Source organism: Rhinoderma darwinii, chromosome 7 (genome assembly GCF_050947455.1).
Source record: "Rhinoderma darwinii isolate aRhiDar2 chromosome 7, aRhiDar2.hap1, whole genome shotgun sequence".
Lineage (NCBI taxonomy): Eukaryota > Metazoa > Chordata > Amphibia > Anura > Rhinodermatidae > Rhinoderma > Rhinoderma darwinii.
The window spans coordinates 122,400,208-122,415,472 of record NC_134693.1 but is presented as its reverse complement, the minus strand read 5'-3'; the positions used below and the strand labels follow the sequence as shown (position 1 = coordinate 122,415,472).

The 15,265-nt window shown below is 42.7% G+C and overlaps 1 protein-coding gene across 4 annotated transcripts in view; it reads right to left on the bottom strand.

Moving 5' to 3' along the window:
- The window catches only part of SLMAP (sarcolemma associated protein), a 91,225-nt gene that overhangs the window by 48,070 nt on the left and 27,890 nt on the right, over positions 1-15,265 (bottom strand). For all 4 annotated transcript variants that reach the window (XM_075833931.1, XM_075833933.1, XM_075833932.1 and 1 more), the window contains exons 2-3: positions 2,132-2,279; positions 1,476-1,548 (exon numbers count right to left, since the gene is read on the bottom strand). In XM_075833931.1, the coding sequence (XP_075690046.1) occupies positions 1,476-1,548; positions 2,132-2,279 (221 nt within the window). The remainder of the gene's footprint in view (positions 1-1,475; positions 1,549-2,131; positions 2,280-15,265) is intronic.

The window sequence follows — 15,265 nt, the reverse complement described above, 5'->3', positions numbered from 1 at the left end:
TTTACGTCACTTTTGATTTGAGGGTCTACTCTACGACTGCAAATTTTATGGCAGTCACTAAGACAGGCACTGTTCTGGTGGCCGATTTAGAAAGTGCAGTTGTGGGATCACTGGGACACCTGTACAATTTGCCTCTTTATGATGTCACTAAGAGATAAATAGATAGTTATCGCTTTCCTTCCGTCAAAACTGAAGGAATTTGAGATGGAGGTTCCGAAAGAAGCTTTGAATGCAAATGTGAATAGGGCCGTAAGCTGAGCAAGCTGTCACGGATCGCAGCCTTTGAGGTACTTGACTGAAATATCTTTGACAAAAGGGTTCTAGGTTCTATAGCAGTTCGCGGGCTTCATTTTTCCCGCCACCTACGCAGTGTTCCCTGTAAGCTATACACTCTGAAAAAGGGAACATAAAAAACCAAACAGAACGAGGTTAAGAAGCCCAATAGTATCAGTGCCAGGTCTGGAACTTTTAACCCCATAATTTCCAGATCACAAAGCTTAGAGGGAACAGTGCTATGAGCTCCCAATGCAGAGAGAAGTTTCAGAAGTATTCTTTATTTTATTATTTTACTTTTTTGAATAATTAAGAACAAGATAGTTAGATCTGTTTTTACTTTTGGAATGTCTGAGCTGCTGTTAACAACATTTAAAGATATGCTTTACAGCAGCAACATGGACCATAGGAACCTGGGGACCCATTAATTTCTGGGGGAGTGTTGTGGGCATGTTCTTTGACCTGCGTATTGGGCACTCTGCAGGGAGGGAGAGGAGGGGAACTGTGTCCATCACCTTCAGTCAATGGTTGATCATCTTATCTATATATAGGTGTTACCTGTCAGTGTAATCCTGCCTGTGATAATGAGATGACTGCTGAGAAGTGATCTCTATAGAACAGGAAGTGTCAGTCTACTGCGAGGATCAGTGGCCAGAGGGAAAACTGCAAGATTTTAGGATTATTTTTATATATGGATTATAACAGAAAATAAAAATAAAAATAAAAAAAAAGTCACCAAAAATTCTTAAAAAACAGACGTTTAGCACAAAAACTTGATGTAAACAATAGGTCATTTTCTAATGACACATTCCTTTTAATATGTGAATGGTTAAAAAATGCAAACATGTCAATTCAAGCGAGACTTCCCTTTGTGTGTGATTTCTGTAAACCTAATTTGCATAAAATTTGGGATTTTTTTGTTTATATATTTACATGAATTGTAAAAAATGTTTTAGATAACAGAAAACTGCAATTATTACTAATAGAGGATCGGCACACTCCACGATGTTTATTTAATAGGGGAGAAATGGGGACACCTCTTTAAACTAGCAGGCATTACAGGATTGGCAATGCAAACTGGCCAAGTGCCACTCAACTACATGGTGGAAGCGATGCATCACCAGTTTTCTTTTTCGTTTCGCGTTGTCCCTTGTGCAAACAACTTCTTACATATATTATTGACAGAACATCAAGATACTTACTCTGACCGTCGTCTTGTCTCTAATCCATCTGGCAAAAATAGTTTTACGGTGGACACTATACAACCATGGGTCACTATGAGAAAGAGAACAAAAGAAAATTCTCGTACATCACTCCGATAATCTTGTATTATACTAATGGCTCTACCATCAAGTTAGAAATAATAATAACAACTTAGGAGGGTAAAACAATTCTTGTCTTCTCACCATACAAGTATTATTATATGAGCTTGAAAATCTGCCGCTAAACAATTTATTACGCATGGGAATCTTCTATAGAGCCGGTATAGGCCTGGTCTCTGGCTGCCTCAGATAGGATGGCAGATGCTGACTGGTGTCCATTACGAGCACCGTAGTAAGATATGTTCTTACCTTGGAGTGGACATAAGACAAAACTGTCGCCTCCAAGCACAGAACAGAAACCTCCAGGGACAGCAATATAAAAACGGGTTAAAAAACAAAATAGACCCCACAATCTGACAAATGAGAGACTATGTGGCCTGCTTGTAATGTGGGTGACACAGGTGGCCATACGGTGCCCCTCTACAATTGCTCGAGAATTCTCCGATCAGACCCGGATATAGTTTGGTGATTTCAAGTACGGTAAAGAGATAAGAACCTCTATGAGTGAAATAGTCACCACTAGTGTCGCCACATACCTTTCCTGGTGTTTTCTGTTACATCAACCCCAAACTGAATGATGTCACCCGATAGGATCTCACACGGCGGGCTTTCCTCGGAACCTCGACTCAACCTCTGGCTGTTTATGAAGGTACCATTACTACTCTTAGTGTCTTGAAGGTAGAACTGTAAGAAAATAAAAAGACAGATGTTAAGTAAAAAAGCACAGACTTGTGGGACAGAGAGCAAATATATTTCTATTACATGAGTCCTGTACTCAGACTACTGCAGGCATCACAAAGCTATTGTTAAATGGCAAAAACACATGGCGGTTGGGATTTATAAAAGCGTCCCCATACCTGTAAAGTAATGTAATGAAGATCGTGTCCCTTTTCTTCAACACACATTGATGGCATATTGCTCTGTGATGTTCGGACCTGGGACCCTTACCAATTCCCACAAAGAAGGGGCAGCAGGACTGCGTAAAGATCAGTGACCCTTCAGCGTTACTCCTACACAGTACGACTACCAACCTGGCGCTATGTAGGTGCTGCAACACAAACCCATTCCCTTGAAATACAGCGCATGGTAAAGATTGGTGCTGTGTTGCGCTGCCCCTTATGGGAGTCCCAGCAATTGTGTTCCCACCAATAAGACAATGTGCCATGATAGTCTGTGGCGACAAAACCTCTAGGACTTCTGATGTGCTACCTAAATTAGCCAGGCAGGTCTGGCTTGTTCATGAGTTAAGCCAGCCATACACCTGACTGACCGCTATTTCTCCAGACTTCCCCATAAACATTCAGGGCTTAATAGGTGTACAAGTGCCTTCATTAGGTCCTCAGGCTGCCATAACGACCATCGTCGTGTTGTAGGGGGGGCCGACGGCTCAGCGGAGGGGGCCGCCCCTCGTTCTAATGCCTTAGATGCCACAATCACGGTTACCGAGGCAAAGCCGACACCCGCTAAGTATGGAGCGCAATCAGCCGGTGAGCCCACTTCATATTTCACTCTTGACTGCTGCCACATACATGTATGTGGCATGTCGCTAAGGGGTTAAAGTGGTTGCCATCCGTCGCCCATAGTTAAAAAAAAAAAAAAAATTTATAAATCAGTCAGCCAGTAAAAAAATAAAAATGTATATGTTAAATACTTACATTGGGGTCTGTCGCCCATAGACTCCCATGTTTAAATAAACTTAAATATTTAATGTACACTTTTTTTGTTACTGGATGGCGCAAGATTGTATTAAATTGGTATCGTGGCAAGTTGTATACTTAAGAAAAATTAAAAAGTGGACATTTCTTACATAGCTTACGTGGTTAATCAATCATACAGGACCTATGTTATACTGATGGACCCCACCTACGGACTTGCGGACTGCCGATTGCAAGGATACTAAAAGTTATCACGGAGATGTGCACATAATATAACAATACTATAGACCAAGCAATCCGAAAACTCAGTGATTATTTATCAACACTTCTGCAGTGAAATTTTTGGTTTTAGTTTAGAATATATGTGGACAGCGCCCCCTCTGGAGAGCAGTAGAAAATGTATCTGACGCTTTACCATAAACATGAAGCATGTATAGCATTACTATGGAATGGTAAAAAAAACGTTTCAAAAAACTTCTAACATGTCGCAGTGACACGTCAGATCGGTGGGGGTCCGAGCACTAAGATCCCCACCGATCGCTAAAACGACACGGCAGAAGCGCTTGGATGAGCGCTGAGCCGCCTAGCCTCTGATCGGCTCTTCACGGAAAACCGAGCAATTGGTGTACATGCTCAATAGAACGTCTATGAGTCCGTTCACCCCAACTGCTCGGTTTTCTGAGAAAAGCTGATCAGAAAATAAGCGGCTCAGCGCTCATCCAAGCGCTTCTGCCGCTTCGTTTTAGCGATCGGTGGGGGTCTCAGTGCTAAAAACTAAAAGTTTTTTGAACGTTTAGTTACCCTTTAAAAGAGCTTTCCTGGTTCTTTAAAATTGGCCATCAATATTAGAACGGTGGGGTCCAACTTTCTGCACCTCTGCCGATCAGTGGTTTGTAGGGACTGCAGCGCTCCCGTGAATGCCTGAAGGGGAATGAGTCAGTCCCTCGTCAATCCTAATGGCAGGCCATCAATTTTAAGGAACCGGAAAACCCCTTTTCATTATGATGTGTGTGCCCACTGTAATTTCTGGAAAAATAACTGGCATAAGAAATTGATACATACATCGTGCTCACCTAGCAAGAATGACCACAATCGGGCTGATAAAAATGTGATTTTGTCAGACATAAGATAATGAAATCATATCCCCAGTCCTCAGTTATTGCTTACAACAGCTATCGGTTATTTCGAGCCCCACAGTCCGTGTGTTTGGGACGTCATTGAGTTTTAGCTCTTTGAAGGCCGCAGACTTATGTCAACACGTTCCAATTTACTTGAACTTTCACAAAACTTCAAGCGTTATTCTCTTGTGCATCCTGAAGTAGAAGAGACGAAATCTCTACAGAAATAAAGCGCTATCCCCTCATTAGCCCGGGTTGTGTCAGGCGGGATTACTAATCACATGTAATTTAATGTATCAGCGCTCCCCTCCGACATCCTTCCACTTGTGTCTGATGAGTAATTCTATAGGATCTAAAAGAAGAAGCTTAAATGAAGACCGAAGAGCTCGGCATAAAGAGGTACACCGCTATTTATAGTCAGTCTCCCGGAACACCCCTAGGATGAGGACGGTCCGAAAAGGAAATCCATTCGCTTTTAAGGTTTGTGACAGAATATATGAATGAAATTAGTTCTTCGTATATAGTGTTCAAGCAGAGTACTAGATATGCTCCAACATTAAGGCCCTGTTCACAGTTTTTTTTAGCCACGGAAAAAGCATCAACTACGGTATTTATCCCGTCAAAACGACGGAACCCTTGCACAACCGAGACAAACTGAAACCATTGGCACCAGATCAGTCACCACTGAAATCAATTGTGATGGAAACGGAAATCTACGGTTTCAGTTTGTGTCAGTCAGGGCTCCGTTCTGACGGAAAGCTCAGACTCAGATGTGAACGAAGCCTCAGATGTCACTTAAAGAGGCTCTGTCACCAGATTTTGCAACCCCTATCTGCTATTGCAGCAGATCGGCGCTGCAATGTAGATTACAGTAACGTTTTTATTTTTAAAAAACAAGCATTTTTGGCCAAGTTATGACCATTTTTGTATTTATGCAAATGAGGCTTGCAAAAGTCCAAGTGGGCGTGTTTAAAGTAAAAGTCCAACCGGGCGTGTATTATGTGCGTACATCGGGGCGTGTTTACTACTTTTACTAGCTGGGCGTTCTGACGAGAAGTATCATCCACTTCTCTTCAGAACGCCCAGCTTCTGGCAGTGCAGACACACAGCGTGTTCTCGAGAGATCACGCTGTGACGTCACTCACTTCCTGCCCCAGGTCCTGCATCGTGTCGGACACATCGGCACCAGAGGCTTCAGTTGATTCTGCAGCAGCATCAGCGTTTGCAGGTAAGTAGCTACATCGACTTACCTGCAAATGCCGATGCTGCTGCAGAATCAACTGTAGCCTCTGGTGCCGATGTGTCCTCGCTCGTCTGACACGATGCAGGACCTGGGGCAGGAAGTAAGTGACGTCACGCACATAATACACGCCCAGTTGGACTTTTACTTTAAACACGCCCAGTTGGACTTTAGCAAGCCTCATTTGCATAAATACAAAAATGGTCATAACTTGGCCAAAAATGCTTGTTTTTTTAAAATAAAAACGTTACTGTAATCTACATTGCAGCGCCGATCTGCTGCAATAGCAGATAGGGGTTGCAAAATCTGGTGACAGAGCCTCTTTAAGGACTTTCTACCAGGAACATTGACAAAACCAAAGGTGCCCAGAATCGTGATAATAGAATATTTACAGAACGAGCAAACTTTCCTTCAAGAAAGACAAACATCTTACTTTCTCAGTGCTTCATCAATACGGACGTACTCCCTGGATACAAATAATATTGTGCTTTATACTAATTTATAACAAGGGACGGGTAAAAGAGGTTTTAAGTTTCAGAAAACACTTCAGAATCTGGGCCCCTTCATGATCAGCCGCAAGGGAGAGGGAATTCGTGTAAACACCCATAAGAGAATCTACTTTCTTTAATGAGATGTGTCATAGCTTTTAAACATTTTAAAATGTTCTTTACTTTTAGCGATGCAGCCTCTATGTATGCACTATATATAGAAGCTGCATAGCGCCACTGCAAGCCAAATCCGTCAGTCAGCTGTGCCTCTAACACACAGAATAACCCTAAGGGTCCATTCAGACGTTGCGGTTGAGGTGCAGTTAAAACTGCATCGAAAAACCGTACACGCTTTTACCACAATTTGGTGCGTTTTTTGATGCGGTTATGGTTCCTACTGCAAAATGCATCAAATTGTGGTAGAAGACGCACACGGTTATCGGATGCGGTTACCCCTTATCAAGTGACAGGCGTTACCCGCCCTCTTAACAGTCAAAGGCCTTATTTGCATAGCGGCACCAAAACTAAAGGCACCAATATCTCAGCAACGGTGGGGGCTAAAAGATAAAAACAAAAAGCGTCAGAATCTGTGCGGCGCCTGCAATCTAACGGAGATGTCAACTGCAGTTTTTTGGGCAGGTGACAGGTACTCTTTCAGCTGCCACCCTCCGCTAACCATCACTGCTGCACTATGACTGCTGGACACTTATTTTATGAGGTACGACAGGTTTCACGTATATAAGAACTGCCACAATGGGCTACGTCCCACCACCCGAAACAATCTTACAAATGATCATTTTTTTTATTTGGATGATTGCAAAACTGGAAATTATAAAGTGACCCTGGTCTATTAATGGAAATGACAGAATGAATGTCAGTCAAAACTTCCTCATGGAATTTGCCAACAGTCCAGATAGATAAAAGGAAATTGAATAGAGAATAGTAATTAAAAAGAAAAATGAACGACAACAAAAATGAAATACTGACGCCTAGAACTGTAAGATTCCATGGAAGAGACTCAGTAGTGGCAAGTCCTCAAACGATTCTCCAAGGAAAAAAAAACGCTGAGTGCACGTCTTCCTCAATGAATAGTATAACGTTAACCCCTAAAGGACGTGGACTATTTGGCACGTTCGGGACGCAGCCCCGTTTTTCAAATCTGACATGCGTCAATTTATGTGGTGAGAACGTCAAAATGCTTTTACCTATCCAAGCGATACGGAGATTGTTTTCTCGTGACACATTGGACTTTATGTTACTGATAAAATTTTGTCGATACATTCAGTATTTAATTGTAAAAAAACACCAAAATGTTGCGAAAAATTGCAAAATTTTTCTACATTTAAATGTATCTGCTTGTAAGACAGGCAGTAATACCACACATAATAGTCGCTAATTAATATTTCCCATATGTCTACTTTAGATTGGCATCTTTTTTTGAACTGCCTTTTATTTTTCTATGACATCACAAGGCTTAGAACTTCAGCAGCAATTTCTCACATTTGAGAAAATTTCAAAAGGCTATTTTTTCAGGGACCAGTTCAGTTGAAGTGGTTTTGAGGGGCCCATACAATGCAATCCCCTATAAATCACCCCATTTTAAAAAATGAACCCCCTCAAAGTATTCAAAACAGCATTTAGAAAGTATATTAACCCTTTAGGCGTTTCACAAGAATTAAAGCAAAGTAGGGATAACATTTACAAAATTTATTTTTTTTGCAGAAATTTTTTTAATCCATTTTTTTCTGTAACACAGAAGGTTTTACCAGAGAAATGCAACTCAATATTTATTGCTCAGATTCTGCAGTTTTAGAAATATCCCACGTGGCCCTAGTGTGATAATGGACTGAAGCACCGGCCTCACATCTATTAAATATTATTTACCGCATTATTATACCCTCTTATTATGCCCTGATGTACTTCGCACAGATTACACATGCCCCCACATTATAAACAGTGTGACCGTTCCGTCAAAAATAGGACCGGTCCTACTCCTGTCCGTTTTTGATGGAACAGTCTCAGCCTTTTCGTTGATTTGGTCCGTGAAACAACGTACTGCACACGGAAGCCATCCGTGTGCGGTCTGTTTCACGGATCAGTCATTAACGGCCAACGGAAGTGTGCATGAGGCCTTAAACATTTCATCAGATGAGATTTTTTACTTTAGGTTAAAAATATTCATTTACACAAATTACCTCCTGCAACCAACCAAAAGTCATCTTGATCTTGAGGTCAAGAGGTTTTTCTAGAATCATAAATTACCACCTATCCACAGGACAGGTGATCATTTTCTGATCGCTGGAAACCCACCGATCAAGAAAGGGAGACCCGAACACCGAGATCCTCTTCATTGCACCCCCTGCCATGAGAAAGAGTTTGAGTGGAGCGGCAGTCAAGGCCAATGTTCATGAGAATCACAGAAACAGCCGAGCACTGTAATCCGCTATTCCCGTCAAAAAGACTTCAACTAGTACTGCAGCGCGCACACTCGACCAGCGCTCTGTTCAATGGCCACCTCAGTCAAGCAGTCAAAAGGAACAGGGGGGTTTGGAACCCCCGTTCTCACAATCGGTGTGGGTCCAATCAGTGGGGTAGCCAGAGGCCAGAAAATGATCACCTATCCTGTGAAATGGTGATGATTATAGAAACTGCTTTAATACTAGTTGTAAGACCTTATGAACTTGAGCTAAACAAAACCCTGCTCAACAATGAGTCTACCTATATGGAAGGTTGCCCACAGCCATGACTAGTACTACATCTCGGACACCAAGTTTACAGGGTGCAGATACTGAAATACTAGCAGTTATCGGCAGTAAAGTTTGGTTAACAAGACAAAAATAACGAGGATTAAAAATCTGTGTACATGAATTTGGTGTCCAAAAAGAAGTGTAACACCTGCTAAATGTGGAGGCTATTTATAAGTGTGTATAGAGGTCTAGCGGGTAAATGTTCGTCACTGCAGACCTTGTTTCACAACTTATATACAGTATTTAACCTATTAGTGACCGCCGATAGGTGTTTTTACCGCGGCCACTAATGAGCTTTATTCTGATGCTGCTGCCTTATTACGGCGCTGCATTAGAATAAATAAACGCCTCCGGGAGAAGTTAAATCACCATGCTCTGGGAGCAGACCTTCTCGAACGGGCAGATTCTAAAGCCGTATCGATCGGGCCCGTTTACCTCGTTAGATGCAGCGCTCAATAGCGAGTGCCGCATCGGAGTGATTTTAGAGGGAGGGGGCTCCCTCTCACCCCATCGGCACACCGGTGATGTGATCGCAGGGTGCCGATAATTTCTATGGCAGCCAGAGGCCTAACAGATACCGGTCAGTTATGGCTCCCTAGATATAGCGACACAAAAACAAATTAAAAAAAAAAAATCGTGTTTTTACTTTGTAAAAGTATTAAAACATAAGAAAGCCATAAATATTTGGTATTGTGGCAATCTTAACGACCCGCTGAATAAAGTTATTATGTTGTGTATACCACACAGTAAACAGCATAAATTTAGGACGCAAAGTAGAGTGGCGAAATTGCTGGGACTTTTTCTATTCCCCCCGAAAAAGTTAATCAATAAATTATATGTACCACAAAATATTGATATAAAAAAAAAAAAATTACAACTTGTCCCGGAAAAAACAAGTCCTTATTCAGCTATGTCGACACAAAAACAAAAAAGTTATAGCTCTTTGAATGAGGCAATGGAAAAATTTTAAAAATAGGCTGGTCACTAAGGGGTTAATGCAACTGTCCAGTCATGAGCACAAAAATAATAGGTCAGACAGTATATGTAGGTCAGAGTGGGCAACCAGTAGATCAAGATCCACTGGTAGATCTTTGGCAGGTCCCAAGTAGATCCCTGGTGCCTTATTTGATCAAGGATGACGCTTCAGTCCACTAGTTTTGGAGTAAGGCTCCATGCACACGACCGTAAATATCACCCGTAATTACGGACCATAATTATGGGCCCATTCGTTTCTATGGCCGACTGACACCTTCTCGTATATTTACAGGAAGGTATTCGTGCCATAGGAACTTGCCCAAATAAAAAAATAATAGGACACGCCCTATTTTTTTATTTTACGGACCATGCACCCATGCTTTATGATAGGAGCACGGCCCGTAAAAATGGATGGCTGCCCGCAGCCGGCTGTGCCCATAATTAGGGGGTCGTAACTACGGGCACGGTTGTGTGCATTGAGCCTAAAGCAGCAGTAATTGTTATCGCCATAGTCCACAGGAAACCTCTGTTTTTGTTTGCTACCATACTGACCGACACATTCTTTCCTCCTCTAATCAAACAAATTAGGACCTCTTCACATCTGCGCTGAAGGCTCCGTTAGGGGCCTCCGTCACTGTTCCAGCCGAAAATTCTTTCTGGTAAAACCACAGATATCCAGACGGAACCCATTAAAGAAAATCCGTTACGTCAGGCACTGGTGGTGTCCGTCATACAACAGATCCAGTCCTTCCGGTATATTCGTTGTTCTGCCTCAGAACAATGGAATGACCAACGCAGGTGTGAACAGGCCCTTAGCTTTTTTTGAGAAAACATGCAGACTTCGGGTATGTTCAGACGAGGTCATTACGTCCGGAATTGACGGACGTATTTCGGCCGCAAGTACCGGACCGAACACAGTGCAGGGAGCCGGGCTCCTAGCATCATACTTATGTACGACGCTAGGAGTCCCCGCCTCGCTGCCGGACAACTGTCCCGTACTGTAGAGTTGTCCGGCAGCGAGGCAGGGACTCCTAGCGTCGTACATAAGTATGATGCTAGGAGCCCGGCTCCCTGCACTGTGTTCGGTCCGGTACTTGCGGCCGAAATACGTCCGTCAATTACGGACGTAATGACCTCGTGTGAACATACCCTTACAATGTGATTGGAACATTTGTGTTTGTGAAAAACCTAAATCATGATGTGAAAATAGCACCTGGTAGTACAAGTGTATGGCGCATTGTAGTGTATTGCCCATGAGTAGATGTCACTTAATCTTTCTTCAATTTATCTACCCATTCGTGAAAATGGGAACACATCGCGTGCGCTAAAATCACAGAACTGAACGACGGTACAAACCAGGGCTGGCCAAAAACGAAGTGTCTAGAAATTTGCTATTTGCACCTAACATTTTGGGTTGTTTTCTATGAAGGTCTTTGTCAGGCCACTAAAAAGAAATAAGTTCCTGGAGTGATCAAAACCTAAAAAGAATGAGGTCACATTGGCTTTTAAAAGGAGTAGGATATGGAATAAAACATATTGTACCGCAACAAGTACAGACATAAGAAGGGCGGTCTAGATGGTGCCGCTCCTCAGAACCATAATGGGCACCGACTTGACCTGGGAACTCATCTGGGCTCTTGTCGACAACGTTTACTTTGTTGTTGCTGGCGGACTGAATGACGGAGAACATTCTTGTCAATGATTCTAAGACGACGAAGAAGTGTGTAACATACAGATTATAACCGGTTATACACAGAAACTGCAGGGTGTTGCCATAGATATCCAAAGTCTATGTGCATCTTACAGCAGTGGCTGCCAAACTATTTATATTGAAGGACTCTGTAAAATATTATTTTTAACTGTTTGAGAACCCCTCTTCTTCCCTTAAGCAAGATTGGTGTTGGCAACGCATCACATAATTCTTGGTCGCTGCCATGTTGGGACGGTTAGATTTAATTTTTATTTTTTTTTACTGCTTTGCCTTCCTCCAAGTTGTCACGCGAGCGTCATGGAGCAGGCACAAATAAACTTACCATCCTTTATGTAGGAGTGACGGCTCTTGTCCTTGCGTTCTTCTGGGGAACCCTGGTGAGTTTTAAGGAATCCCATTAACCCTTACAGCCCATAGGCACTGTAGCCTAGACGCTTAACATACCGTATACTGCATAGCTGACGGGTCTCGCTACATTAGGTCATCACCTGGTTCCTCTGATCACTCCACAGTGTCCTGAAAAGTCTGACAAGCGAGCGATCACTTCTTACTAAATGACCTTCTCCACCATCTGAAACCGTATCAGAGACTAAAAAAAGCTTTACTCTCCAAGGAATAATAACTGTTTCCACAACAAAGACAGAAATATTAGAAAAAACCTCCACCATCCACGCCAGGAAGTTCATGTAGAAAATTCTTACGATCGCTATTCATTTAAATCCCTTCTTATCTGGATTAAAGCACTCAAACTGTATCATGAAATCACACAGATGACCGATAATGGGAATCCCAGCGAAAACAACCAAAATATAAAAATAAAAAAATAACACAGACTTGAAGATTAAGGGAATGCTCCATCAGGACAAATCTCTTTCACATGCCCTATTAAGACGTCAGAGGGATGTCCCCTTCTATGAGCGGAGAGTCACCCTCGCTATGGCGGACTCGGGCCGTCCATATATTATAGCAGCAGGGGAAATAACTGACTAGCTGCGACTTCCGCTGGCAAAATCAGATGTTTGCCCGGAATCTCGGGAGCAAGACCCACGGATCCAGATCCATCCATGATGAGACAACCCCCGAAAAATCCTCCGTTCATTAATTATGAGAAGCTCTCCAACCTATTTGGTGGTGCTTAAAGAGGTTGTCCAGGTTTAGAAAAACATGGCTGCTTTCTTCCAAAACAAGTGCCACATCTGTCCACAGGTTGTATGTGGTAGCTCAACTACATGCACTTCAGGGGAGGAGATGCAATACCACACACACAACACAGTCATAGGTGTGGCGCTGTTTTTCTAATCCCTTTTATCTAATCCTGTGCAAACCCATTAAAAATCTGTGTACTTCCTGAAGGAGCAGGGCAAGACCTTACCACTTATACGGAATATTTTTCTACTTAAGGAACCAAGCTTTCAAACTAAAAGTAGCGAGACCCCCTAGGAGTACCAAGATCCCTCCTGAAGATTGAGGGTAAGTAAACAGATTCCCAGACACCCGGTAAGTATGAGTGGGGAGCGTTATACTCCGCAGTATTGATGTCATACTTCCATACGTCAAAAATAGTTTTATTGTTACCGGTGTCCTGGAGTCTGTAAAGACAAAGGACATGAATAGATCAAGTTTCTGCAAGTATTCAGAACATTACAGCGTCCTGTGACAGCCAAGACAATGAGCTGTACTGTGAACAACAACATGTCCAAGACTAGCGATCATCTCCTGTATTCACCTGCCGATACTGAAGCTCCAGATTTGCTCATCTTTGAGATGTACATTTAGCATTTATGCCAGGAGAGCTCCCAGCGCACACGATAAACGTGTCCATAGGGCTCCATAAGCCTGATGAAGGCCAAAATAGTGTCCTTTTGGCCTCCTGTACACGTCGGTTTAAACTTTTTTTTTTGTAAGGGTATCGATTAGCATAGACTAAGCAACTCCATCCAATGGTAACCAACTATGAAGTGGTCAGGGGTGGAAGCAGATGGCTCCAGTCACAGTATAGCAGCCGTGCTGCAGCTCTGCTCCTACTCAAGTGAACAGGAGCAGAGCCGCAGTAACCCAGAACGGCCGCTATGCAGTGTACGGAGCCTTCTGCTTCCAGCACCAGCCACTGCATAACATCCGGTGACCAGAGACAGCAGGAAAAGCTGATCGGTGCGGGTTCCGGGAGTCGGACCCCTTCCGATCATTTACTTTTAACCTATCCTATGGATAGGTCATCAGTATGAAACACCACCCCCCTGCCTGGACAACCCTTCAAGGCTAGGGGCTCTACAGGATCGCCCATGAGTCGAGGAAAAGTTGTGGAATTATTGCAACCTCAAAGTTCCTCTATGTGAAGAAAAGTCACAAACCCGGCCACCATCGCGAGAAAATACCTGTGATGTTTCTGCCCCTAAAGCGTTTGTCCAGCCTTCTATAAATAAATCTTTATCATTACAAAACGTATTCAATGCTCTAATTTACATTGGGGGTGTAGAAACGTTATAAAATTGTTTTGATAAATGAAACCTTTTGCGCTTTACTTCATCACTTTCAAGTTTTCTGCTTCCTGACAATGAATAGAAGCATTGAAGTACTGCTAACGCAGTTGAGGGTTTGTGTATCAGTGAACCACATAGCACTACGCCTAAAGTTAGGGAGGGGAGGAATTTGTGCTGCTGCTGTGTTTAGCTCAGAGAATAGTCTACGTGGATACACTGTAACAAACTACAAGTACGGGATGTTTAATAAAAAAAACATCTAGAAAACGGTAAATTTATAAGTAGCAAAATGTTTCAATATGCAACGACTAATCTATATTTAAAGGGGTTATCCAAAATTTTGAAATTGATGGCTTACCCTCAGAATAGGCCATCAATAATAGATTGGTGGGGGTCCAACTCTCAGGCAACACCGCCGATCAGCTGTTTGAAGGGGCCCAGGCACTCGTACGAGCACCTTTATTGTCTACACTGATATAATTTTCGTTTGCACTCGCACACGCCGTTACTAACGCAGCAGCTGTTTAAGGTATTGCACTGTTGTCCCATTCAAGTGAATTTTAAAATCCTGGATAACCCCTTTAAGACTGGAGAACGCCGTCAAAAAGTGACACACGACCAACATACTGGCATCTTGCCAATAACCATCAACGTATGGTTTCTAAAACAAAGGCACATCCAGGAACCAAAAACCGAGACCCCCAAGGTCAACCATGCCAATATCATAGGAGTAAAAGGCTTATAAAATCGCTCATTCCTAGGGGAAAAACTAATTTTAAGCCGACAAACTCCAAATTTTATCCATAACATGATGGGGTGAAAGTTTTATCCCAGGGACCCAGAAGACCATGTAGCAACGAGACCACGGCTTTGGCCAACGTCAAGAACGTATTACATACTGTGCACCAAACCGTCATGGTACTGATCTACAACCTGTGCCTCTCTAACTGTTGCAAAACTACAAATCCCATCATGCCCTGATAGTCTTGCAACAGCTGGAGAGCCATAGGTTAAGAAACACTGCTCTAGACTATTTGTTCAAAACGAACATTGGTAATGGTGGGTGTCAGAACTTTACCGTACTGTCGCCACCTTTATGTCTCCATCTCAAAACTCTGGCTGAGTGTGAGAAGATCCGGGACAAAAAAAACTTAAAAAATAGATTTTCTGTAACATTCTATGAGGAAATGTTGAAATTTATTGTGCATAAATGTAGCAACAACCTGCCTTTTACACACAGCACTGCAAGATCCATC